Raw genomic sequence first — 26,075 nt, forward strand, 5'->3', positions numbered from 1 at the left:
CGGCCCCCCCCCCCCCCCCGCCCCCCCCCCCCCCCCCCCCCCCCCCCCCCCCCCCCCCCCCCCCCCCCCCCCCCCCCCCCGCCGTGAGAAAATGCACAGACTCCCGACCTGCACCTACATGTAATGGAACCCAAACCCTGGTTACCAAGGTACTGTGCCTACATAAATCTCCGGCTACCATTCATCACCAACTTCACGGTTCCTCTAGATTCTAAGCCCCTGGAGCTCTTGAGCTGGAGGTGCAGCGCAGGGGAAAAGATCGGGACCCCAGCGTCTGATATTCACATCCAGATCTGCCGGCGACTGTTTTCGTTCTATTCTAGTGATTGCCAATCGCTTAGTCAACCACTCAGTTGCTGCCAACTGAGCTGCACCAACGAGCGACCTAGGATTATTAAACATTTTCTGCTGCCTCGCTGAAGCCTGATTCCCTTTCCTCTCTTGCTTCTCCCTTATATGAGTGCTTCAGTCGTGCATACCTATATATATTTAACAGGCAGGCATACATGAGATCCGGTTGACAGCCTACAACTTACCAAGAAATCGAAATCTCTCGTTCGATGCAACGGCTCGGTCGACTAGCGAGCCAGAGAATCACATTTGCATCCAGCAGGTCCTACGGGTTCACTGCTCTTGAAGCCGGCCGTGCTGCAAGACTCGCCTCGAAACCCCTGTCCTCACCGGCCAAGAAGACGGCGAGGCTATTCTCCATGTCATCTTCAACCCAAGCTCCGCCCAACGAGGCCGGCCCCTCCGCAAGTGCGGAGGCGCCAGAGGCGCCTGCGCCGGTGACTTCGACGCATGAAGGAGAGGATGGCAATGGGGGCGACAAACCCAAGGCGGGCAAAACGGAGGCCCAACCGCCCTCCGGCCCGTCATCTGGAAACATACCCGAGCCAGACCTGCCACCCCTGACCCAACAAGAATTCCGCACCTACAACCGTTTAGCCGAACAAATGGACTACTTCGTACGTGAGCTTGCCACCTCCCTAAATAAAGGGCGGCTCTCGCTACCCCAAAGAGCGATCCTCGCCCAGCTAACCAGTTCCTCACAGCATGACCACTTCCGGAGGAGCTGGAAGCTCCTATACGACGCGTGCACGTCGGGCAAGAGGCCGTCCAACATGACCTTGAAGCAGTTTCTTGAAGAGGGTAAGTTATCCAACCCCCAAAAACAGTTGGCAAGAAGAAAAGGGGGAGGGGTTTTTATTTTATTTTATAAAAAAACCTCAAGAAAGAAAGAGAACAAAATGAAACAAGAAACCCCTCCACCAGAACCTAACCAAAACACACCCACCCTCCATCCAGGCCTCTCCCTCATCCGCTACCTCGAAGCCCACCACAGCATCGAGGAGACGTACCTCTTCCCGCTCCTCGCCCGCAAGATGCCCGAGTTCCGCGCCGGCAAGGGCGGCGGCGCCGGCGAGCTGGTCCGCCAGCACCGCCTGATCCACGCCGGCATGGACGGTCTCGAGGACTACCTGCGCCGCTGCCGGAACCGCGAGTCGGAGCTCGAGCTGTCCGTCATGAGGTCCAAGATGGACTCGTGGGGCGACGTCCTGCTCTCCCACCTCGACCAGGAGGTCCGCACCCTCGGCGCCGAGAACATGAGGAGGCATTGGACCCCCGAGGAGATGCGGGCTATTCCGATTTAAGGAGGGGTTTAGCAGGGAGCGCGTGGATCCATTTGTCTAGGAACGTTTTGGGGCGGCGCTGCTGGATGAGTATCGGGGGGAGGTTCGAGGTTGGGAGAGTTCCAGCGGTTGGATGGTTCCAACTGCCATTTTGCGATACCCTTGGATAGATCCCTGTTTATTCCACAGACCGCAATGGGCTAAAAGTACCTAGTTGTGTCATGTAAATACAGTCCGTCCGTCACAATAATCCCTTTGCCTCCTCTAACATTGGGCAGGCCGCAATCATGGCAATCTGCCATACACGGAGGGCCTTGAAACAACCACATCGCCTGCTGCATGTAAGAGCAGGCTTTGTGGGCGCCCTCCTGTCCGTCTACCAAACGCCGATGCCAACGCGGATGGTATCTATCTGTACAGTACAAGTCAAACAAAGCCTATAAACGCCAAATTCTGCAGAGGGCCGGATTCCAGACGAAAATAATCGAGGCTTCAGTCCTCGAATATTAACCCCTAATTTGGTATCACCCCAGGCTAATCACAAAAGCCTAAGCCATGCAATATCGGCAGTAGCCGACTCGACGGCCTCCTCCGTCAGGGCCACACCACCGGGCACGTCGAGCGGTTCCTTGCCGAAGAAACCTCCCTCGTTTTCGGCTTCTTCCATGGCAGTCACCTCTTCAGCAAAGAAGTGCTGCTCCCCAGTACTCGGGTGTGGTAGTGCCTCCCGGCAAGCCGCATCAAACACTCCTTGGTTGAAAGGATGGAATAGTCCGACGTCGCACTCTTCCTCGGGCTGGTAAGGTACATAATGCTCGGCGACGGGGTGGTTACGGTCCGTGTGGGCGACTGGCCCGGCCGAACTACCTTTACCCTCGCCGCTGAACGGTATGACGGACGAGGACACCTTTTGCCGAACGGGGAGGTTTGTTTTGAGGGATGAAGGGCTGGTCATACTAGTGTTAGTAGAGAAAATGGTCGCAAGCCAACTCAATATCGGTACATATCTGACATACCTTCTACCGTCGCTGGCGTCTTCGTAGGAAGCAGAGCGGATCGCTTTCTCTGAGCCTGCCAGACCACTCCCGGCCCCACGGGTAGGGGTAAGTGGTGGGGTCCATGGGGGTCGGACGAACAGATCTTCGTTGCGTGGTTCGGGAGACATATTTACCGAGTTGTCGGCTTTGGAAGCACCTGCTCTAGTTTTGCCTCTTCCACTGGTGTTCTCGGTTCCCGTAGTTGTAGTGTGGTTGGATGATGATTGCTCGGCTGCGACCCCGGAATCAGGATGCCACCAGCTTGACTGGTAATCATCGCTGGGATTATCAACCTTCCCGAGATGCTCGTCGACGATATCCATGACGCTCCAAGTCGAGGACGGAGAGCTTGGAGGAGTGAAGGAGATCAGCTGCCGGGGTCGCGGCTGTCTTGTGTTAGCGCGTAGATTCCCCAGGAGATTAGAGCGGGCACCCACCATAGGCACAGCTCGATAACCAAGATTCTTGACGATATCAGGATCCGACACGGGCCTTGACTTCATATAGGAGAAGGAGAAGCCAGTGACAGCTGTGGGCGGTATGACGCCATTGGCAATACCGTTCAAACTGAGCCAACTTTTATCTTTCCCCGTGATGTTGCAGGATGGGCAGACTTTGTGCTGACACTCCTCTCCCTGCCTAGGTACCCATGGCTGCCTGACAGAGGAAAAGGCCAGGTCCCGCAGGACTGTGTTACCACCTCGCCGATCTCTTGCAATGGCCTCGTGAACCTTTGGTACGTTGGTAAGTAGGAGAAACCTTCAAGACTCTGGGCAAACGCGTACATTCTCACGTTGGCCAAGTATGGTGGCGATCTGATCAGGGGTGTAGGATTGCATCTCCTCCGACGTGATCTCCTTCAGGAAGCTGAACTTGTCAGATCGCGCATCAGGGCCGCGATTCCCGAGGGACATGTGCTCCGCAAAGCCTTCGCCGATCTCATCGAAAGTGACCTATTCTCTGTTCAGTCAAGTCTCTGTAACCGGTGGATTCCGAGAACGAACCCTGCCACCACGGCTTTTCATATCTCGGAGTATAACTTCGCGATCCTGGGTGCAACGATAAAGCCAACCGAATACCCCTCGGTTTTGGCAGTTTTGGCAGCGGAAAGGCGTATGGTACAGGCGTGTCATAGAAATATGGCCGCATCTGGGCTTCCAGCCACGTGTCGGCGGTGGGCGTTGGAGTGTTGAGAAGGTCGAGATGGGAAGAGGTACAGGCTCACTGCCTGGTACTGGCAGGGCTGGGGTTTGCCCGGGGTTTGAGGGCGTTTCCATGGCGTCAATGATATGCCGGGCCTGGGGCATGCGCAGACCTACCATATGGCGTGCCGATATGGGACGCCGCTCCGAGCCTCAGTGTACCTGATTAAGGCAAGATGCTAACCGAAACGAGGTTCACTATTGGTCGACAGAGACAGAGACGCCAGACCTCATATCAAGTATGGTGCTTTTAAACACGTTGGCTAGCAGAGGAGTGGCCAGCACTGGAGCCAAGGAAAAAAGGATAGCTATCAGGGAAATGGGTGGAAAGAAGAGTGAAGATAACCAAGCCCAGAAATTTGTTGACTGGAGTGGCCAGGACTGCAGCAGGGTCGGAATGTGAGGACATAGTGAAAAGGGGGGCGAGGGCAGACTCAATCGTGTTCGTTGAGTTTGAAAACTCTCTCTTTGGGAAGCTTCAAGGTTGCCTAGTTGAACGCGACGGCGTTGAGTTTGAAACTCACTCTCCGGAAAGCTTCAAGGTTAGTTAAACGCGCGAAGGCAAGAAGAGGATGCTTAAACACAGTATCTAGACGATTTTGCAGTCCACAATCTTCACAGCAGGGCATATTTATGCTGTCATGGAGTAGCCATTACCTACAATTCTCGGAGTTGTTGGGGTTTGTTCCTTGATCACAATAGGACCATCCCAGCTGATGAGAAAGGCAACACCAGGTATCTAAGCGACCCACCTAACAAGGCAAGAGCTTTCGACTCTCGATATCCCGAGGCCATTAGAGCGGTGGCATCAAGGCAGGCACAAAGGTGATCGCTCTTCCGAGCTGATGAAAGCCAATGCGGCTCAAGGAGCGTCACAGGGTACCTACCTAAGGGTAACCTACCTGGAGGGCTGGTAAGTACCTAACCATGGAGAGCTTGCATACCCCGGTATCTCGGTAGGAGTATCACCAAAGGCTTAGATCGTGCATATGCATCGTTGCCAATCCTTTGCCAAATGCAGTGGATGTGATGCATGAATGTGTTGTCGTCAAAGTGTCTACCAAATCTAGACCCCCTCGTGAATGGTGGAGACAAAACAAACCTCGGGACAAGGTCGGTAACCCGGCCAATCAACACAACAAACAGGGGCACCTCAGGTCTCCACATTTCACCCCAGCTCCTAGTCGCGACCGTCCCCCCAAGTTCAGAGTCAAATTCCAACCTCCTTGGCCGACCTGTTCCACTTCTCCATCACCGGATGCGCTTGTTGGGATCCCCTCATAGCCGGTAAGCCTCTCACCTCTCCAGTCCCGGTCCAGTTTTGCCGTCCAATGTGTGTTTTCCTATCCGCTCGCTTCCCCTTGCCAACCTCGTCAGTACTGCAAGCACTCTACAAGCATTGAGGCTGTAAACAAACCCCCGTTTCGTCGCAAACGCTGCCCACCAGCCTCGAGTGGCCACTTGCGGCTCATCCCAAAAACCTAAACACAATGCTGACGTTCCATTCCAATTCAGATCTCAGACAAACCTAGATGCCGATTTGACCGTTGCCCGCTATGTCGCTTAAATTCGAGCGGGACACCTACCGTGAGGCCGCGCCGAGCGCCGTCTCCTCGGCCAGCTCCGCGATCAGGGGTGGGCCTATTCCAGGCACGAGTGGGAAGCATCCCATCGCCGCAGCCATCGGAACCGCTGTGACCGGTGGGAAGCAGAATGCCGGCACCAAAGGTTACCTCGCTGTACGTCTCCGCCCCTCCCGACGAGCCCCGCTCCCGTAGCTCCAACCCCCGTTTGGGTGCGAGAGGAGGAATTGTCCGCAGCTAACAGATGGCGGACCACCAGGCTTACATCAAGGAATTGGAGTCGAACCCGCTGCGCACCAAGATGCTGACTGCCGGCACCTTGGCCGGGGCACAAGAGCTCATCGCTTCCTGGCTGGCAAAGGACCGCAACAAGCACAACAATTACTTCACATCTCGTGTCCCCAAGATGGCCGCATATGGCGCACTTGTCAGCGCGCCACTGGGCCACGTCCTGATCTGGTTTCTGCAGAAGGTCTTCAAAAACCGCACCAGCCTGAAGTCCAAGATCTTGCAGATCCTCTTCAGCAACCTGATCGTATGTGCTCCCTCAACCTCCCCCCCCTGTTACCAACACCGTTGACACATTCTTTTTTTTTTTTCAGATCGCCCCTATTCAGAACACCGTCTACCTCGTGGCCATGGCCCTGATCGCCGGTGCCCGGAACCTGCACCAGGTGCGGGCCACGGTCCGGGTCGGTTTCTGGAAGGTTATGCGGGTCAGCTGGGTCACGAGCCCGCTCTGCCTGGCCTTTGCGCAGAAGTTCCTGCCCGAAAGCACGTGGGTGCCCTTCTTCAACCTCGTGTCCTTCATCATTGGCACCTACATCAACACCGTCACCAAGAAGAGGCGCCTCGCCGCCCTTCGCAAGAAGCACTTTGGCGATGGCCGCTCCAGCGGTCCCTCTCTCTCCGGCCGCCCCGATGACTACCCCCCTGTCGGGCCGAACCCGCCGTACTAAAACACGGGGCCAACGGGAGCCCGGTAGACGGGGGTAGGGCCGTGGAGTGTAGAGCCTTTGGTGTCTCGGTGGAGAATCGAAGACTCTTGGTCGAGTACCTGGGTGGAGGGGGAAGATATGGTTTGCACTTATTCTTGCTATTTAAGGAGGGACGCAGGTTTCTTGGCTACATGGCGAGTGAGAGGAGCCATGTGGGTGATGTAGTGAGATCCGGCTCTTGCGGCTCTCGCGACGGTAGGAAGTGGGCGGTGTGTATAATGTAGGTCTCTTGTTACGTTATTTTGATGTCAAATGCTTCTTGCGGCGAGGTGGACAGGTAGATAGAAGATTATCTGGGTACCACTACTACTTACTGAACCTGACGGGATTTTGAACATGGGCTTGAGCTCAACAGAGCTCCGACAAGCCAACACGTCGTGGTAACTTAAGAGGTGATGTAGCCACCTTATGGGGTTGAATTGGGTCATAGAAATGGAGTATATCTAACTGGAGAGGCGAATCAAGCTCATCTTGTCCTCTCAGGCTCTCTCAGGTTCTCTCTATCTATTGACTACCCCTAGTCTTCACCTCAGAAGGTTTGACGCCGGATCCACGGGGCCCATGGACCACCAGCACTTCGATATCTCCATCATCAACAAACACCACAGGCTGTGGGGGCCCTTCCAGGTATCCACAAATGGTTTAAGATACCTTCAACACGTTGGCTCGGTTGGCAGGCCCATGTTCCATGCGCGTCGCGTGGCCAGCCATTTATCGGCGAGTTATGCCAGAGATGCTTTATGTAGTTCCATGAAAGATTGAGGAGCGGGATCAAGCTCTGGTCGCCCGGTAACATGCCAGGCATGGCCTGGAGTAGATCCGCATCAAACAGGAGTATACCTGGTAACAGCAGAGTTTGAATTCTCCAACTCGGCGGAGTAGACGGTAGATGCCGTTTCGCAGTCCGTAGAAGATGCCGATCTCACTTGCCGATCCGGATATCTGTGTATGTTATGATAATGGCCCCTTCGTCTGGTTATCGCCCGTCATAGCTTGCACTCTCAGCCCAGCGATGTGGCCTCTGGGGCCTCCAGCATGAAACCCGGGCTCCAAAACTCCAATTCTTGGTTTTGCTTGTCGACCCACAACATGCCCTCGCCGACGAGATCCTCAACAGCTGTCTGGGCCCTCGCCCTGGCCCACCTGAGATTCACCATAAGCATGGACACGCTGACGTATCCAAGCACCTGGACCGCCTCGAGCACGGCACTCTGATCAATGTTGAGCTCCTTAGGAACCGAGCGTATATACGGCTTACTCCCGACTTTAATGACCGAGTACGACGACCCAAGAGGTTTGAGCGTCCCAACAGCGCGAAGGATATCGTCCCTACAGAGCGAAGAGCCCCGCCCCGGTCAGCCATGCTTGCAGTATTTCATGGGAGAATATCCCCCCTTCGGGACAACTCACTCCGTGATATCCGACGCACCCTCCATCCTCGCCCTGACAATCCTCTCCCTCACCTTTCGCACCTCGATCAGCCCCCCATTCTCCCCCCTTGTCTCCCCACACACCTCCACCACCCTGACCGCCAGCTCAAAGTAGAAGTCATTGACCGACCTCCCCAGCAGCTGCGCCCAGACTGACGAGCCCATACCACCACCGCCGCCTCCACCCGCGGAGCCGCCGCTGCTGCTCGCTAGCGGGTCGACGCCGATGGCGGCGCACATGCGGGCGAACTGGGCGCGGAAGGAGGGGTCGGAGCGGATGTCCTTGGCGTGCGTCTGGGCGAACTGCTGCACCAGCGACCGGAACACGGCCAGCTGCGTCTCCAGAGCCGCCGCGTCCGTCGTCCGCAGCGTCGAGCCGTGGCTGGCGTACTGCGCCGACGTCAGCCGGCTGCGGTCGAAGGCCGCCAGGCCGACGCCCTTGCGGGACATGGCGCCTGGCGAGGGGGTGGGGGTCGGTTAGGAAGAGCCGGGTTTGTGGAAGGATGGATGCTGGGTCGGTTTGTTACGAGTGAAGCAGCATCGCCGTTGGCAAATAGGCATTAGGAAGCTTGCTCGTTGCTACATCGCAAGTTCTAGTTCGCGGCAGGCCTATCCAGGTTACAAGTCAACCGGTGGGGCCAAAGATCCGGGCGATAAGATAAAAGACATGTCATGTCAGCAGTCACGTGCAACAACTCCACTTAGCGAGGTATCCATCCAATTAAAGCGCATCCGCGAAAGGAAAGGGCACAAACCCCAATTTGCCCTGGGTTGGAAAAATCGCAAAGCCGCAATAGCAAAACTTTGAGGGAAAGCTTGAACGGTCCACGAACGCCCCGGTCGCGACAAATATCTTCGAACCTCATCCGCACACCGCAAAACTCGCAACCATGTCGACCCCACAGAGCGTTGCTTGCTTCGGCAAGAAGCGGACAGCGACCGCCGTCGCAATTGCAAAGGTGCAGTGGGACTCCGCGGGGGGTGGAGGAGGAAGTTCTTGATGGGATAGAGGAACCGATGTGCTGACAGTCGTGTGTTTTTTCCCTGGATTCTAGGCCGGCAAGGGTCTCATCAAGGTCAACGGTCGCCCCCTCCAGCTCGTCGAGCCCGCCGTTCTCCGATTCAAGGTGCGTCATGAACAGGATGGAATGTGTCGAGGGATTGGGGGAGTGGCATATTTAGGCCCCCGCCAACCCTCGGCCGTCCAATTTGACCGGGAAAGCAAACAGCAGCTGACCATTACCTCTTGAAATCCAGGTTTACGAGCCGCTTCTCGTCGTCGGTCTTGACAAGTTCTCGGCGATTGGTACGCATTCCCATTCCATCTTTCATATCACAACGGGATCTCGAGGGGAATTACGAGGAACAGAGGAAAATGACGAAGACCCCGATGCTCCAGGGCCGGGGAAATTGCACAGGACAGCAGGACGCTTGGCTAACAACAGATTCTCACGACAAATAGACATCCGCGTCCGAGTCACCGGTGGTGGCCACACCTCCCAGGTCTACGCCGTTCGCCAGGCCATCTCCAAGGCCCTGATCGCCTACTACCAGAAGTACGTCGACGAGCACAGCAAGAACCTGCTCAAGCAGGCCCTGACCCAGTTCGACCGTACCCTCCTCGTCGCCGACAACCGTCGTTGCGAGCCCAAGAAGTTCGGTGGTAAGGGTGCCAGGTCCAGGTTCCAGAAGTCCTACCGTTAAAGGTCGTCTTGTCCGGGGAAGAGGGGTGGGCAGTTGGGCGGTTGGCCGGCCGGGTGGATGGCAGATGGACGGTCTACTGGTCCTGCCCGGATGGGCGGGGTTGCTGTTTGGCCTTTCGCAGACTCGACAGGAAGTTGCCAATCCGGGGCTCTTTTCGTTTCTGTGAAGCAGACGCTCCCCGGCCCGGAAACCACATTCCGAAGGGAGAGGAAGAGGGGATGCTTTCTTGCGTTGAGGGTCGGGAGTCACAAAGGAACCTAAACGACGGAAAGGAAAGGCTTTCTATTTATTTGCTGCATTTGCATGGCAAACCCCTTTTCTCCGGGGCTGGTTTGTAAAGGGAAATGGCAAACGAAACTTCCAAGACTTGGCCCAAAAACAAGATAGTGCGACTGCAGCGCCCTCTGTGAACCTAGCGATTGCCGATTGCTATAACTCCCCCAGTCGACCCTTCAAGCCCATGACGGGTAGGAGAGCTAGCTGCCCGGATCTCCCCTTATAGACTCACCTTCCTTCCATGCTACTTCATGCTCGGCAGGGTATCTGACCAACTTGGTGCACATTCAGCGAGCGGCCCGTAGGTAACTTGACCTACCTATGCCGGATACACCCAAGCAAATTCCTGTCCTACTCCTTGTCCGTAGAATCGAAGTATGATATTGGGGATTGCAACGTAGCTACTCCTCAATCAACACATATCAACCCATTAGACCGACACCAGGGATCCCCCATCTCCGCAGCACCTTCATACAGCGTACACTCATTATCGGATGCCCTGAAACGCCTGTCCAACTTCGGTCTCCTACACAGGCGCCAAATACCGGTTCCATATAAATACGAAGCAGGAGAAGCACAGTAACAACCTAGCTCCAACTAACAAGCCCGACCTCCCTCCCCTCCTCATCCAAATCAACGATCACCGGCAGGTATTCCTCGTCGTCGTCGTCGTCCTCACCACCACCATTATCATCTTCCCCTTCCTCCCCTCCGGCTCTCCCCTTCGTCCCCTCCCCCGCCTCCTCCCCGTCGCCGTCCCCGCCCCCGCCCCGTAGATCCCATCCACACCTCCAGAACCAAGCCTCGAGCTCGGCAAACGCGGCCCCGACGGCCGCCTGGTCGGGCGTGACCCTGGCCCCCAGGCCGAGCAGGAACACGTCGAGGCGGCGCTTGTAGAGGGCCAGCGCGGCGCGGAGGCGGGCGGCGTTGCGGGGGATGGTGTTGAGGATACTGTTGTTGTTGTTGCTGTTGTTGTTGCTGCTGTTGCCGTTGTTGTTCTTGTTGCTGCCAACAGTGTCTTCGTCACCGGCGGCGACGATGATGTACCGGTCATTGTAGATCATCTGGGCGTGCAGGGTCTCCAGCAGGGCGCGGGCGAGGACCGGGCGGTCGGCGGCGAGGCGGTGGGCGCGGAGGACGACCTTGAGCAGGACGTGCCACCACTGCTCGATGCACGAGTAGTTGCCGATGTGCATGCCCGTCAGGAAGGTGAACTGCAGCTCGCCGATGATGTCTGCCTCGGTGACACTGGGAGGAGCGTCGGAGCCGCCGTTGTTGTTGTGGTTGTTGTCGAGGAGGGCTAGGATGCGAGGCGTCACGTCGGGTGGGGAGTCGTCGCCCGGGGAGATGCGCAGGAGGTCCAGGTCGACGGCGTCTCGCTGCAGGAGGAAGTTCAGCTCGCTGCCCACCACGGTCTTGAGGAACCTGGCCGGCTCTTGAAAGTGCATCTCCCCCTTGGCACTGTCCGAGGTGTCGACGAGCCATTCGCGGACATTCCTCTTGCTCGTGATCCTGTCGAGGAAGGCGGGCGATATGCCCGACGTGACCTGCCGCCAGATCGACGCCCTGTCGTGCCCTGCTTCGGTTCCCGGGGCCGGAATGCCCGTCGGAAGGTCCTTGGGCGGCGGAGTGGGGGCGCCAGCCGTGTCGGACCCGCCCCCTACGTGGCTGTAGGGGATCAGCCGTGGGTATGTGTCGTCAATGTTCTCTTTCTGCTCGCGTGCCTCGAACTGGCTAGCTGCTTCGCCAATGACCTCGTTATACTTGTCCCATTGCTTCACCCTGACCTCGCCCAGCTCCCCAGTGACGAACCAGTACCCAGAGCGGAATATCGCGCCTGACGCCAACACCCAGAGGAAGTGGGGACCGGGCGGGATGTCGCGAAAGCCGGGGATCTGGGTACTCCTCGCCGACACCGTCTGGGTATCGATGCCCACGGTGAACCCCAGCGGCAAGTCCAGGATCAAGAATATGTCTCCCTTTTCGAGACATTTCGTCGGCGGGGGAGGGGGCTCCTCGAACTCCTCGGCCAGGGGGCCAGTGATGGCGAGATCTGCCGGCGTGGATTGCGGAGATTCGCTGGGCCGATGGACTCGAAGAGCCCCGAAGGGGATGGTGCCAATCGCGCCCACAGATATATGGGAGGCGATGGAGCGCCTCCCGGCGGAAGCCGTCGAGTTGGACTTGGCCAAGCTCGATGAGTTGTAGAAGCTGTGGCTGGTGCTCCGAGGGGCGGAGTCGCTTGAGACGGAAGACGAGCCCGCGTCGGCAATGTTAGATGAGGACTGCGCAATATCGCTTACACTGTCCTCGGCCATGGTTTCGGTGAAGGAAAAAAGTCCCTCTGTGGCACCATCCAGCGACGGCTCGTTTGGAAGGTTTTGACAACCGTCTCCACTCGAAGAGATGGCTTGGGCGCTCATAGCTTTTCCCGCAGAGCAATACTTCAGCTGAATACAGTTTTTTTTTCTTCACATGAAAAAATAGAGCTCTCTGGAAAGGGCGGTGTTTTGAAACCACAAGAGACTGCTCGGGAAGACACAAATGTAGCGGGGAAAGAGAGCGAGTGTATGCTTGTTGGACAAGTGCAAGTGCACCATCGGGTGGCGGCTCAAGGAACGGACTTGAAGACAGCAAACAAATGTAGGAGGTAGGATCAGTCCCCAATAAGGGAAAAGAGAGCGTATCAGGTCGGAGTAGAAAAGTTTAAAGTGGTTTAGAAGCAACGGTCCGTCAGAACTGGCTAGGCAGCATCACGGCGAACTATCACGGTGGCCGAGTCAAAAAGAGAACAAGGTGCTACGTCATGGTCAATATCAGCCTGAACAAGCCTCTATCTTAAGGATTGGGTTTGCCTTGCATGCAGTGTATAATTGTATGAATATGCTTTCTTGGTGGGAGAAGATGCATGAACAATTGATGCTTATCAGTCCCAGGCAATGGTATCTATCTAGTGATCCGAGATCTTGTAAATTAAACGAGGGCTTGGCACGATAGCTTGAAAACATCACGTCACTGAAGAAATTTGGCGGCAGCGTTCGTATGTTTACAACTATAGGGAGCAACGGGTCTGAAAATGAAAAGGTTAAAAAGGCGTATTAAATGACGAAAGTATATTAATAGAATATTAGTACCTAAATGATCAGCCGGACACCGAGGAAATACCTAAACCAGCAAGCGTGCATCGGCATCACAGATCAAGCATTATTTTGAGCCCTGCCCGAACTCACAGACCGTTGGCGCCAGCCGACACACACCGGGCGAACCAACCGTTTCATTCGGCTTGGGCCGGAGTGGGAGACCAGCTTGTGTCAAAAGGTTGTTAACAGCCAAGACAAGGGCCGCCGCCACATACGAACATGTCCAGAGATAGTGTAGCACGGTAATTAATAAGTAGACTCCCCCGCAACACATCTATGCACATGCCTACCCAACCTAATCTTCATCTCATATTTTTTGCCTTTATCACCTGCCTTAGTCCCACGCCGGCCCGACCTTACATACCTAGCAGGAATCCGGTGCGCCACTAGCATGTACTCCTTCCTTCCTTACATACCTAGTACATACATCGCTTTGGGACGGGCTCGTGGGGAGGGGAGCTGGCGCTGCGCGCTATGGCCCTAGGGGGAAAATACACCGATCCAAGACAAGCGGCTCAACCGCCTCCTCGGGCGCGTCGATCCCCACACCGGTTTCCGCGACGGGCGGCGCTTGCGTGCGGCGTCTCCAGTCAACACCCCTGGTCGGCACGGCTTTCCCTTGGGAGGGGTGGTTCGAGGTGGGGTAGTGGCTACCGCGATACAACGTACATTACATGGTGTGTTAGTGTGCATATACACCCTACACTAGAACCTACCACGCCCATTCCGAGCCGTTGGGATTAGGTCCCAGGCTGGCGGGATATGGGATGTATGCCGTGTGGTAGTATTTTTGTTGTTTATTAGGTTAGATAGTTTATGATATTTATTGCTTATTTCCCATCCCTCCCCTGCCACCTTAGTAGTCCTTCTCGCATTTGGCGCAAAGGTTATGGATCCAGCGCATCCATGCACCCTCCCCCAAAAAAATGGGGGAAAGGGGAAGGAAGACGGAGAGCCTCGGGTTCGCTGCGTTCGTAAAGTCGTGTAACTTCACCAACCACCCCAGGTTACCTGTAATGTAGATCGGAATGCAAGGTCTGATGCTGGCAGTGAACGGGCAATCTGTCTGATGGGACTTGGCAGCTTATCGAGAAACCCCCTCTCGCTGGCCGATCAATAGCTACCTATCCATGCGCAGGCCATTTCCTTGGAGTTCTACCTCCGTGAGTGGATTCCGACCCGTGCAACGCGATAGGCAGGTGGGACAGGGGACTTAACCCATGGAAGTTTTGCTTTTTCTTGTGTCATCGCCTCTGCCTCCGAAGCCATGTGCGAGGGCGAGTGTGAGTGCCAGTGCCAGTGCCCGTCCCCGGCTGTTATATGTGGTGACACAAGACTAGAGCATCAGTTGCAGGAGGTTGCAGACCGCCACATGTTCGCCTTAGTTCCCGCGTCTTTGTATCACATCCCAACGTCTCGCATGCCATGTTATGGCCACGCGGACCCGAGCCCGCTTGCCAGTCCTCCACCGCTGTGTTACTTGAGTTGGTTATAGGAATCCCGAATCTATGTACTATACAAGCACGCTGTCGTCTTGGGATATCCCAACATTTCTAACGCCAAGATGCCTGTCCCCTGGCCCTGAACCTCGTGGGAGCCAGCGCGGGTTTACGTTGACTAGTGAGGCCCCTCTTGTGCTCATTTCTACATCAACTACCCCATTATCGATTCCATCAAACGCTGCTTGTGCGTCGCTGTGTGGAGTGTACGATGAGCATTATTTTCTATAGCAGGACCTATCTATCAGCTGCCTGGCCGAGACCAACTCTTCGATCAACTCCATACCATGGGTTGGTGAAGAGCTTGCTCGGCCAATATTTCCCACCGCCAGTGGTCATTCCTAGCCCGCAGTCCGTCCTGGAACAGCCACCTCCTGAGATGGCATCTAGGGGTGACAGAAACTCGTTGGGCAGGACAAAGGAGGCAAGAGATAAAAACAATCGGAGAGAGAGAGAGCGCAGGGCAGGGCAGTGAGGCAGTGAGCCCATATGTGACCCTCAAATGCAAAAATAAAATAAAAATAAAAAATAAAAAATAAAAGAAAAAAGGAGAAAACCGACCGGTTTGCACCTTCCAAACCCAGCCCCCACTCATTCCATGGTGAATCGCAGAATGCAGACCTCCCCAATCCGAACCATGCAATATGCGCGCGTCAGTCAACCATGAAGCCATGAAGCCAGTCGTAATCAGAGAATACAAACGAAAAGGGGCGAACTCGCGCGAAAAGCTCGAGGACGAACGGCGCCAGTGCCTATGTAATGGCATCCCACCAACCAAGCCGAGCCGCACCAAGAGATAGAAACTCCACCTATAGTATGAGCATGGAAAACTGCGCATTACCATGTCGTGACTACCCAGTTCCTTTTCTGTGCTTTTATTTCCTTATTTCTTTTCGCACCCTTTTGGGTGGCCGCGGTCTTAGGAAGAGACGCGCGGAAGGCAGTATAAACAAGAGGCGGGCAATGAGTTGTGTGCAGGTCGAGGGAGATATTGTACAGGATTGGCGGGTCGTCCTCTCGCCAATCCCTCAGAGCCAAAGGTTCCTCACTTGTTCCATGCGGCCTGAAACCAACGGCAATGATGCCGGTCAGTGATTTGGCGGGCCACCATTATCTGTTCAAAACAACGTCAGTATATATGCACGCATCGACGCAACAAGGTGGAAACATGGCTGAGGTACCTACGTTGGCTATACATCTGCGGGCCAGGCTGGCCATAGGGTGACGGAGGTTGGTAGTTGGGGTAGATCTGACTCCCACCGTATTCTGGGATGGGCTGCTGAACACCGGCGGACGGAGGAGGTGGGTATTGTGTTGGCTGGTAACCAATCGGGGGCAACTGGACCGGACGCGCAGAGGCATAGGTCGTGGGAGGCTGACCACCGTCGGGCGCATGGGGATCTTGACCACCATTCTGCGCGGCAGCAGCAGCGGCGACATTGGCCTGTCTTTGCCGGTCGTCCTCCGCCTTACGTTGAGCCTCTTCCTCCTTCTTGCGCGCTTTCCACTCTTTGCGGATTTCCTTGAATTCTATGCACGAGATCGGGTTAGTTCGTTTCTTATTTGTTGGTTGGACCCGACGGTTCGGTTCACCCATGCCCACTAAGGCGTTGGCGCCGACCACCAACCCAGCACACCGGATTGAACGGGCGTAACCAGGCTAGTGAGCCGGATTCCCTCACCAGTTTAACCGGACTTCAATAGCTATGCGCTACGCATTGAGCCCAGCTAGACTGAACGTGGAAGGATCGCTCCATCGCCCTTAACCTGCACGCCAGGCAGGGGGTGGGCGCCAATTCAAAATAAAATAAAAACCACTGCGTACCATCAGGAGTCCGTTTCTGCCCATGGGACTGCATTGTGACATGGGCGTTCAGGTGGTTAAGCGTCCCATACGCCTTCTCACACCCATTCCATCCGCACTTGTACATGCGTTCAATTTCCTCGTATCGTCGCCGAGGCCTCTTGTGTTGCTGAGCTCCGGGGATTGGGACGAAGGAGTAGACCTGCAAGAGGAAACCATGTATTAGTCAAAATGTTTCCAAACGAGAGACTAAAACGGCCACAGGGGGTTTCAAAACTCTGGAGAAGGTGTTGTGGTCAATGCCGCCGCTTTTCCTATCTCGCAACGAAGGCGCGACAAGGCAACCGAGACAGAGGATCAGGGGATACTATGGCGCACGAGGCTCAACCTACCTGGCTTGGTCGGTTCTGGCCAGGGCCGGAAGTCGGGGTGTGAGGGAAGACCGGATGTCCAGGCGTGATGGGAGGATGTTGGGAATATCCACTCCAGTCCGGACGAGGCTGGGCATACAGTGATGCGCTGCCCGGATGCGCATAGCTGTGCGACATATCCTGCTGGTGGCCAGGATAGGGAGGATACTGGCCGTGTGGATAGGTCGGGCTTGGGGCAGCGATTGATGGATCTATAGGTACTTCGCTGTCAGACTTGACCTGCTGGGAATTTTGATGGTTGCGTCCATCTTGCAGAGGCATGGACGGACTTGTTGGTGTTTGCGCCATACCTCCAGTGCCGCCGTTGGGGTTGCTCGCTGGGTGGTATGGACGCTGGATATGCTCTGGGAAGGAGGCTGACCGCGCCGAGTGAGGATACACAGCGTATTCAGACGTGGGCGTGCCTGCCGCGGAATAGTTGCTGGACCGCACCTCCTGCTGTGGGGTCGGGGTCGCGTATGGCGCAGCAGATGCGTTATCTACAGACGACGCCTCAGACTTGGTGTCGCCGAAGTTGCTTGGATAGGGCGAAGGCAAACCTGACTGCGAGTACTCGGGCGCAGAGCGATCCATGGAGCTTCGAGGAGAGGATAAGAAGCGCGCGGATGGTCGCTTCTGAGCCTTGGTTTCAAAGATGGCGAGGGCTTTGATGCGTGGTTGTCAACGAACGCGTGGTGGTGCAGTTACGTTTGGAACCAAAATCATACTACGGCCCAGCGACGCGTCTAAGAAATGATAGCCGGAGAATTGGTATATTCGGCTAGCTTCGAGTCCAGTGGGCAGATCGGTTTGTTGGAGGTGGGCCTTTGGTCTTTGTCTTTCTTTTGGGGGAAGGGGGGGGGAGGTAAGGCGGCGGTGGTCTAGTGAGCAAGTCCGTGTCCGTGGGTGCTCTTTATCCCGAGGTCAAGTCGAGGTCAATGGCAGGTATGTGGGAAGTAGTAGTCGGTGGACCAAACTGGGTAAGAAATAGAAGCAGCGACGGCGGCGGCGGCGGCGGCTGGTTGGTGCTTTTGTTTGGCGCGAACGGCTTCCTTGCCCGGTCTTGGATCGAGTTAAATGGAGACTCGTGTGCCAAGCGCACAAGCCAAGCTTAGGGGAATCGATGAGAGGTGGCAAGGATCAGGCGTCCTTGGGGTTGGTGAGATCGCGGAAAGCAAGCGTCCCAGACAGGCGCGAACTCTAAGCGTTGGTTCGAAAAAGGCTGGCGGGGATGGCGAAGAAGAATTTGCACTAAAGTAGCTCGAGTCCAAGATTTAGTGCTGTCGTAGTGCGAGTCGTAAAGGAGAGACCGTGTACACCATGTAATAGGCGTAGGTAGCGTAGAGATGGGCGGATAGGTGGATGGGTGGATGGATAGGTGGTGGGCGGTTCTTTGGTGCCGTCGGCGCGAGGAAGGTATCTGCACGCCTCTTGGTTTACTGCGTAGGTCGATTTCCTAGCGCCGAGGTTCCAGGATGCCAGATTACCAAGGATATACCGGGGTTCCCTCAATGGCGGAACTTGTAGGGATGCAAGCGGCAAGCCTAGTCTCCTTGGGACCTAAACTGACTCTTGCCCTGCGCCCTGCTTTTCCCTAGACGGGGTCCTAAGATGTGACGCGCAGTGGGGTCTATCTTGGCCGAAGGTTTGGATGAGGAAAAATTAAGCCTAGCGCGGGAGGGCCGTGACTTTATAGTGTGTACTGAGGCACTGATGATCCCGACAATGATGGGGTAATTTTCTGATGTGTACCAGTACCAAGGGCACCTTGAGATTGCCTCTCCGAGTGGAGGGGCTGATGTGGTGCTGCTGAAAGTGGAGAAATCAGAGGGTGAGGGCTGAGCAGATCCTGGACGAGGAAAGTACGCATGTACAACGTACGCCCTGCACCTCGGTATGCCAGGCAAGTACCATTCACTGCGCAGAAGAGGGCAAGTACTGCCGAGTAATCGCTCTTCGTGGTGAATCAGACGTGTCAGAGTTGCAAATGACGAAGCTGTGGACAGGTACCAAACTAAGGCAGGTACTTCTCCTGCTCAAGCGTGGTCCGAAAGAGCACCACTCTGCCGGATCGGAGTTACTGGCAGGGTTTGGACTTATCCCCAAGGTCCTCGGCGATCTTCAAGTGATTGATATTCAACCTAAATAGCAATTAAAAAATGATACACCCTACGCCGGTGCCGGATCAGTGTTGCTATGCAGTATATGACTCGTGCTCAAAAAGGTCGAGAGGGGTGTTTATGTTCTGCGCGGATTAGTGCCGCGTAGTGAATCTATGATCCGGGTTTGAGAATGATGCGCCTGTATCTTAGTGGGTACGAAAAACGTGGGTGGGTGGATGGATGCACATCGCAAAATTGGTTAAGATGAAGAGGGGTGGAGGGGGGAGGGGGAAAATGGGGGGCGGGCAAGAAAGTCCTGGATCCTTGACTTTTTAGTAGCGCTCGAAATTGGGGATCCCTGTCCTCTTTTTTTTTTTTTTTTTTTGGCCATATTTTGTATTTTTCACTTTTGGACTGGAAAGGATCTATGCACTGTACAGGGGATAGCGAGGGTGGGACTGCAAAAATGATATTTATGATTGGCTGGCCTATCCTGCTAAACCCACCCACAAGTGGCGCATGAGAGTTTTTTTTCGACTTTGTCTTTCTGCAATGTGGCGGAGTGGGTTCGGCAAAACATGTGGCGTCAAATGAGAAGGGCTCAGGTATTTGAATGATACATCATACTCGTAACCTTAATGGGGCAGCGCGGATAAAGGGAGGGAATGCTGTGATTGTCTCGACTCCTGCCTAGTAAATACGGCGAGGCAACTTGGAAAGCTCGCTTGACCCATGTGTGTAAAAAGGACAGCCATGCCGTAGATGCTTGCGGAGAGCGATGAGGGAAACTAATACTGTGTGGGCCATAATGAGGTGTGCTGGAAGAGGTGACGATCTGTGCGCTTATGTAACGCTAGCCCGATCGAGGAGGAATCATGCCTGGGGTGGCTTGCTTGTTAGGCCCGCCTTCGCGACCCAGATGCATCTCCATGACATCCATACATTCGCGCCCAGGCGAGGTGTTGGGGTGGCCTCCCTTTGCTTTTTTCTCTCGTGGCTTGCAGGACGCAAGGTGTTGTACCAAGGAGGTTGCCGGGCATTCATAATAACAGGCGCAACTGCGGTGCCAAAATGTACCTATACTTTAGATGTCAGGCCCACCTCAGGCTTGCGGCAACTTAATCGCAAATGCTGATCTCCACACGTGGAGGTTAGGTACTCTCCTGCCATCCATGGATCCAATAGGTATCTTCTCTGGCCTAATCAGGTACCCACCACGCCTCTACCAGAACTATCGCTACTGGCCGCAGGTGTAATTAGCGCGATATCCGTACCATGGAAATTGACTCCCGGCTCTCGTCATCTTCGTGGTTAAACCGGCATGGGGTAGTTCCTCCTATGAGATAGGAGACCTTGTCCGGTTCCCTGTCATCCCGCTTTGGCTGTGTGCTGCTTGTGGCAGTTGAAATCTGCGAGTGTACGTTGGAGTCGCGGCTCGGACGGGGATCATCTAGTGATTCTTTGAACTAACCCACAGATACTCTCGATCCAACGCCGTCGTCAAGTTTAAAATGGCCCCGACCAGCTAATTGGGATCAAGCCGGTGGTCTAACTAAACAACACGCGGCCTACCAAAGCGGCCAGCTGGCGTAGCGCCCTACCTAGGTTCGCTGCAAGGAGCCAACAAGCTTTTGGTCCCTGGCAGTAGCCAAACGATGACGGATGCGATGCTAGGTAGTTTACTATTCTTGCACACATTCCATCAATCAGCGCCATTCGACGACAAGGAGAGTCGGCAACTGATGATACTTGCACGAACGAGAGAGGCGCTTCTTCCGACGGATGGATGACTGCTTGCCGAGTCGGCACACACGAGTCACAGCTGTCGCTCAATTGAGCAGCAGCCCAGGCGGGACAAGTAGAAACCAAGATGTTTGATTGATTGCTGCTGCATGGAACCCTTTTGGATGGGCGGAAGTGGAACAATTGAACGGATATGCGACGCTGGCATGGCCTTGGGTCCTCCCATTTGCCCATGTGCCCATCTTCAACTTATGCAAGCGCCCCCTTTCTTCCAGTCAGCCGCTGTTGTAAAAATAAGGTAGGCTCCTCCCTCGGTGCTGCCTAAGACGCTTGCATCTGAGCCGTGTGCAACCACGACACGGGTTGAAAGTGCGATGTCGCTAGACTACCTATTTTAGATGATCCGTCAGGAAGTTTAGAATTTAGGGCGTCGACAGATCTCTGGCGACCCGGATCCTCGGGATACACTAAAATCGCGTTTAATGGTCTGCAGGGGCGTAGTGTTAGTTCTGTTAGCTGCGGCTCCCAGTCCGTGGGAATCTTTTTCCATCGTCATGGTTCGTCGAGCCGCAGCAGCGGCAACCCCGACGGCAATCGGTCCCCGTTCGTTCGTTCGTTCGTCCGTCCGTCCGTTCACAAGGCCATTGGCATTGCCAGCGTCGGGTCATTGCCAAACGGGATGACCTGCCGCCCCATCTTACGAGGACTCTGCCGGTCATGCGATCAGAGAATGCTGCTCGCACAATTTCGCGAGCAAGGCACGACCCACCGCATTTCAATAAATTACGCGAGAAGACGAGAGGGGATGACCAATGTGAGCGTCGAAGGCAACCACAATGTGGGAGGCAAGGTAGGCGGGTACACTACTGTGCAGTGGGGACTGCTAATTGCGGGGCGTCATTGGCCGCATCCTTGCCTGGGCGGATCATCCCTGGATACCCTCACTCTCATCCCCTCACCGTTACTTCTGCTTCCGGAATTGCTTCATCGCTTGTCAGAATGTCTAGCAAGACTTTGCTTCCTTTTGCGACAAACTTCGTTATTAAAACAGGATATAAAGCTCAGCGTGCTTGAAACCGCTGTGCCAGCTGCCAAGAGGGCGGTAAGACCGGCAATTCGGTGTTCGGTGATTACCGACTGACAAACACACCGCACAGTGTCTTCTAAACCGAGGGCAAGGGAAGAATGCCCTCCTGCAATGTAATTCGTCACGTCGTTGCCAAGACTTTCGTCGCATGCTTTCATGCATTTGAAATGCAAAAGATTAGCAGGGTACCGTGATGATGGGTTAGCACCGTACGCTAATTGATAAATCCCAGAGAATTAAAATACTGTGGTTGAGTGCAAAAGTTTTACCCCCCATGTCAGGTATCGAAAAGCGCACTAAATCGACCAGGGATACCTGACCCACTGGGCAAACTTACCCATTATACCGTAGTAGCTACCTAGGTATCTGACCCAGGAAAAGCGAGGCCATCTGTGCGTGCCCTGGCTCTTGGGATCCAAAATCATATCTCGAATCCCTCTCGGCCAACCAAACCAACCTTTCCTACCTTGTCAAGGCCATCACAATGTCAGTGCCGATCGTTTTGAGCGCCTGGCATCAGCACCCCTACTTCGTATCCAGCGCAAGAGAGCTCAACGATGCGATTCGCACTCAATTCCCACTGTGCGCTCGGAGGAGCTCCGAGCTGTGTTATGGGCGGTGAAGGGCGGTGTCATCCGATCCTTGGATGCCATTTCCCTGGTCTGCGAAGTGACAGACAGCCTAGAAGCGCAATGCAAACGCATTCCCGTTGGAGAAATTCCAAGCGGGATTTCGAGGCCGTCAGTATACCCTAGCCAGATTGATGCCTCCAGAACCTCCTCCTGCATAAACTGCAAGTTTGCTTGTCTGGAGACTTGAGACAATGGCAATGTTAATATTGTTCCTGACTACTGCATCGACCTTGCTGGCGTTCTCGCTTATCACCAACCTTCAGACACATCCAGCCCTTGGAGTTGCTATTTCATTTGCGGGGTGCTCGAAATATGTACAGCTACATACTCCTCTGGCTGGAGCTTGAAGGGAGCTGTGCACCCAGACAAGTACCAGGACGTCTTCCCTCGACATCCGATATGGCCGCTCCGGCTGTTTCGGCCACGAGCCATGTGCGAGCATTTACTGTGCAAGTTCATGTACTCACGAACACCCTCGTTTGTGCGCAAACCTGGGTGCCGGGTAGCTAGGTGGTTGGCTGGTCATATTACACCACGACCGATCGTCATGATTTGATAAGGGGATCGAAAGGTACCTGTACAAAGTCCTGGGAGGTGTGTACTACGCAGTAAGGGGGACCTGGACGACACATCAGGCTGGGGGGCATGTGCGCCCTGTCATGGGTATTTTGCGGTGAGTAGGTAGGTACCTAACAAAGATAAAATTGGGGCCGCCTATACCCGTGCCAGTCGCATTATTCAGCCGGCAAGGTTGGGAGCAAAAAAAGACAATAATATCATGAGGGCAAGAAAATAATAAAATCATGATTGAAGATGCTCCGGAAGCCCCGGTGGCTTGAATCCTACCTATCAAAGTGTTTATTCTTACTGATTGGAGCAAGCAGGCTTCCTTACCTCGCAGGCAACCTAACCTCGACCTGGTTGCCGGCCGGCGCCCGGCCGGCCGATGGCTGGGTGCTGACGTTTCCCAATTCGGATGGCTCGAAATGGCAAGCCGGCCCCAAGTGACTTTCAAATGGCGTATCCGAAAATGTTGAGGCCATGCTTCATGGTTGCATCGTGCGGCATCGTGCGGCATATTAGCACTACTACTTACTGGAACAACTCAGCTGCTTGAGATCCTCCCGGCAAAAGAAGCAAGCGTCGGTGGCTAAGCTAGGTAACCAGCCTCCTGGTCCCAATGTGGAAGCTACACGTGTAGCTTGTAGGTACCTCTCTCTAGTGCTGGACCGTGATCCGTCCGTGTGGTAGCGAACTTGGTCCAACCATTAACATTAGCCAAGCCAACCAACATAGTGCTATCCCAAGAGTTCGATCGCCTTGCACTTGGGAAGCTATCCCAAGAGCCGCTTTGGGAATTGGGGGCCATCTGCTAATCCAGCGCGACAGCCCTTGTATTTGGGCCTAGCTTCCCGACGATTCAGCGAGGTTTGTGTAACGGAAGACGACCGACTAGGACCCTGAGTCGCAGCACCGACACCGCACGTGACAATGGCCTCATTATCAGATTTAGTTTTTCTACCTAGTCCAAAAACGATAAAATAGAAGATAAATTCATTTTCGCCACACAGTCGGGGGAGAGGAGGACATGCCGAAAGGGGACCTCTTAGAGCTGACTCGTTACGCATATGTGGTGGGCCCTGCAAAATTATTTTGGTCTCGTCCTTACTCGTCTCCTCCGGAAGCATCCCCCCATTGCCGTTCACCTGCCTGATCGAAATTTCAAGACCGCAGAAACAGAAGAAGGGCGAGGAAGGAAGGTGGAGGCGCTGGCTGCACCAGGCCCTCTGGATCTCCTCAAGCGGTTAAATAAGACCGAAAAAAATGTTAAATTACCGAAAAGCTGCGGCCTCGACATCGTCACGAGATGTGCCACTAGGATCCCACTCGCGGAGGGTCCAAGGTCCGGTAGCCAACGTGGGGACCTTTTTCTCATCCCTCAGGGTTGTATGTACATAGTTCCGTGCGTCTCCAGTGGGCACCATAGAGTCAGTCGCCGTCTGATACGAAGCATATGCTCAGCTGCACTGGATTTGCGGCTCTGTCGATGCAAAAGGCTATCAATAGCTACTAACAACAACACCAATGGCTAGTTCGAGCGAGGGCGATGTAGCTGTTCCTCTTCTCCTCAACGGCCTGGAGGAAGCGCGCTTCCCGTCTGAAAACCCTCTCCCCTGGCCACATCGAAGGCAACCCCATCCATATGCCTCGTGCCAGTCAAACCTTGGAAAATTGCCGACAGGAGAGAAGGCCGAGAGTCCCACTCGGCAGAGCTTCAACTTGTCATTGACGTCTCCATCTACCCACTCTGAACTAGACGCTAGTGATTTCATCCCCATCTCATCAGGGAAAGTTCCGGTGAGAAGCCTGCTTAGTGTAGCGTACACTAATGGCCTGCCCCATACCCACTAGGGGGGCGCAAGCATTGCTGGCCTCACCGCCGGGCTCGTAGATCTCCCGGATCATCCACATTGGAGCAATCCAAGATGTTGTGTATTCAAAGCATCCAAGGAAGGGTAGTGGGCGTTGTCAGGGACGTCTTAGGAATGTGCTCGAGGATCAGCTAGCTCTTGGGCAGCAGCGCGTCCGAGTACCGCACGGAGGTTGGGAAAAGGGGGGTGAGGGTCCACTAGTTCGAATCGTTAAGCAATAAGAAGAAACCTGTCTAGGTTGGTTTGGTCTGTTGATCTGCTGGCTTGCGCAAGTAGCTCCCGAACTGGGGGTCGGCTCAGCTCGACAGACAGACTGTCTGCCAGCCGCGGGAAGATCTTGCGCTTAATTCCCACCAGTCCGATGTGGTCAATACATAATAATTACCTCGATGGTCAGACTATACCACTTGGGCCGTATCGCCCTGCACGAGAAGAGAAATGACTGATCGGCACTTACCCTGTCCCTCGGAAAGGGGGGGCGAAATTTCAGGCTCTTGCACTGTCACGCGTCGCGAGGGTGCAATGGAAGGAGCAGAGTCCCCTCGAGAGTCGAGGCTCCCCTGGAACGAGCAACTAGACCAGGAATGCCTGTTGAGATTTAGGAGTTGCCCCTTTTGGCCTCCAGAGGTCTACTGCGTACGCGAAGGGCCCAGATCCCAAGACGAAACCTTCGTGCCCTGTAGTCATGATAGCTCGCCTATCAAGTCTCTGTAGGCGAAGCGAAGAGTGTAACAGCTCACTAGTCGAGTCTCAAAGTGAAGAATCAATACATACTAGAGGAGTCCCAGTCTCCAAACATCACATCCTTTTCCGCTTCCGGCGAAATATCCACACGGTTTGGAGAAGATGTACAAGCCAAGAAGACGGGGGCGAGGATGTTTTACTTTTCCGACGAATCGACACGTACTCCTTGAGTCGAGGACGTCAACGGCTGATATAGTCTTGGGGCCCTCGGCAGGTATGAAGAAATCCCTGTAGGACAACGAAGTGCATGACAGTTTGCTGCTTGCCTCTCCCATCATAGCGAATTACAGGGGCCGTCAAACCCGCGCGCGGGACGAGAACCGGAACTGACGCCGGTTCCCATGCGTCCGGAGCATCGGAGCGAGATCGGCTTCCAGACCATTCGGCCGTAATCTCTGCTAAAAGGCAGAACTTAACTCCATGTGTCTCACTGTTGCTCTGCGGAAAGAGTCCGTCATTGTTTACCTCCCACTGGCATGACCATGTCTGTCGTGGACAACCAACCCAAGTGGAGACAATCCGGGAGTTGTGCCCATTGCTCCTGGATGGATACCCGTTATGCCTCCCCATCCCCCTTTTTTGGTCCAGAGGGAGCAAAACCCAAGTTTGTCTCTCGTC

The 26,075-nt window shown here is 54.8% G+C and overlaps 8 protein-coding genes across 8 annotated transcripts; 3 read left to right on the forward strand and 5 right to left on the reverse strand.

Annotated features, from left to right (window-relative positions):
• The first annotated feature begins 94 nt into the window (after window positions 1-94).
• Window positions 95-2,098, forward strand: QBC33DRAFT_532078 (uncharacterized protein). The gene is made up of 3 exons (XM_060427352.1): window positions 95-968; window positions 1,056-1,152; window positions 1,309-2,098. Exons 1-3 carry the CDS (start codon window positions 561-563, stop codon window positions 1,653-1,655), a joined length of 852 nt encoding a protein of 283 aa, XP_060285267.1. The 5' UTR covers window positions 95-560; the 3' UTR covers window positions 1,656-2,098.
• A 26-nt stretch (window positions 2,099-2,124) lies between these two features.
• QBC33DRAFT_339582 (uncharacterized protein) lies at window positions 2,125-4,366 on the reverse strand. Its single transcript, XM_060423741.1, has 5 exons — window positions 3,676-4,366; window positions 3,457-3,624; window positions 3,109-3,402; window positions 2,651-3,057; window positions 2,125-2,581 (listed from the first exon to the last, which is right to left on the reverse strand). Exons 1-5 carry the CDS (start codon window positions 3,991-3,993, stop codon window positions 2,173-2,175), a joined length of 1,596 nt encoding a protein of 531 aa, XP_060285268.1. The 5' UTR covers window positions 3,994-4,366; the 3' UTR covers window positions 2,125-2,172.
• A 710-nt stretch (window positions 4,367-5,076) lies between these two features.
• Window positions 5,077-6,907, forward strand: QBC33DRAFT_532081 (uncharacterized protein). Its single transcript, XM_060427353.1, has 4 exons — window positions 5,077-5,206; window positions 5,389-5,612; window positions 5,716-5,991; window positions 6,059-6,907. Exons 2-4 carry the CDS (start codon window positions 5,430-5,432, stop codon window positions 6,413-6,415), a joined length of 816 nt encoding a protein of 271 aa, XP_060285269.1. The 5' UTR covers window positions 5,077-5,206; window positions 5,389-5,429; the 3' UTR covers window positions 6,416-6,907.
• A 450-nt stretch (window positions 6,908-7,357) lies between these two features.
• QBC33DRAFT_339610 (EAP30/Vps36 family-domain-containing protein) lies at window positions 7,358-8,494 on the reverse strand. The gene is made up of 2 exons (XM_060423742.1): window positions 7,865-8,494; window positions 7,358-7,783 (listed from the first exon to the last, which is right to left on the reverse strand). The coding sequence occupies exons 1-2, from the start codon at window positions 8,332-8,334 to the stop codon at window positions 7,456-7,458; spliced, it is 798 nt and encodes a 265-aa protein (XP_060285270.1). The 5' UTR covers window positions 8,335-8,494; the 3' UTR covers window positions 7,358-7,455.
• Window positions 8,495-8,649: 155 nt separating this feature from the next.
• QBC33DRAFT_339674 (40S ribosomal protein S16) lies at window positions 8,650-10,020 on the forward strand. Its single transcript, XM_060423744.1, has 3 exons — window positions 8,650-8,843; window positions 8,940-9,011; window positions 9,142-10,020. The coding sequence occupies exons 1-3, from the start codon at window positions 8,775-8,777 to the stop codon at window positions 9,586-9,588; spliced, it is 588 nt and encodes a 195-aa protein (XP_060285271.1). The 5' UTR covers window positions 8,650-8,774; the 3' UTR covers window positions 9,589-10,020.
• QBC33DRAFT_339662 (AAR2 protein-domain-containing protein) lies at window positions 10,021-12,484 on the reverse strand. Its single transcript, XM_060423743.1, has one exon. It carries the CDS (start codon window positions 12,285-12,287, stop codon window positions 10,452-10,454), a length of 1,836 nt encoding a protein of 611 aa, XP_060285272.1. The 5' UTR covers window positions 12,288-12,484; the 3' UTR covers window positions 10,021-10,451.
• A 2,154-nt stretch (window positions 12,485-14,638) lies between these two features.
• Window positions 14,639-15,480, reverse strand: QBC33DRAFT_339793 (uncharacterized protein). The gene has a single exon (XM_060423746.1). The coding sequence runs from the start codon at window positions 15,345-15,347 to the stop codon at window positions 14,778-14,780; it is 570 nt and encodes a 189-aa protein (XP_060285273.1). The 5' UTR covers window positions 15,348-15,480; the 3' UTR covers window positions 14,639-14,777.
• On the reverse strand, window positions 15,470-17,552 carry QBC33DRAFT_339754 (uncharacterized protein). The gene is made up of 4 exons (XM_060423745.1): window positions 16,700-17,552; window positions 16,329-16,509; window positions 15,689-16,033; window positions 15,470-15,617 (listed from the first exon to the last, which is right to left on the reverse strand). Exons 1-4 carry the CDS (start codon window positions 17,309-17,311, stop codon window positions 15,592-15,594), a joined length of 1,164 nt encoding a protein of 387 aa, XP_060285274.1. The 5' UTR covers window positions 17,312-17,552; the 3' UTR covers window positions 15,470-15,591.
• Window positions 17,553-26,075: the final 8,523 nt, after the last annotated feature.

Source organism: Phialemonium atrogriseum (assembly GCF_030411735.1).
Source record: "Phialemonium atrogriseum strain 8032-3 unplaced genomic scaffold QBC33scaffold_7, whole genome shotgun sequence".
In the NCBI taxonomy this organism is placed as follows: Eukaryota; Fungi; Ascomycota; class Sordariomycetes; order Cephalothecales; family Cephalothecaceae; genus Phialemonium; species Phialemonium atrogriseum.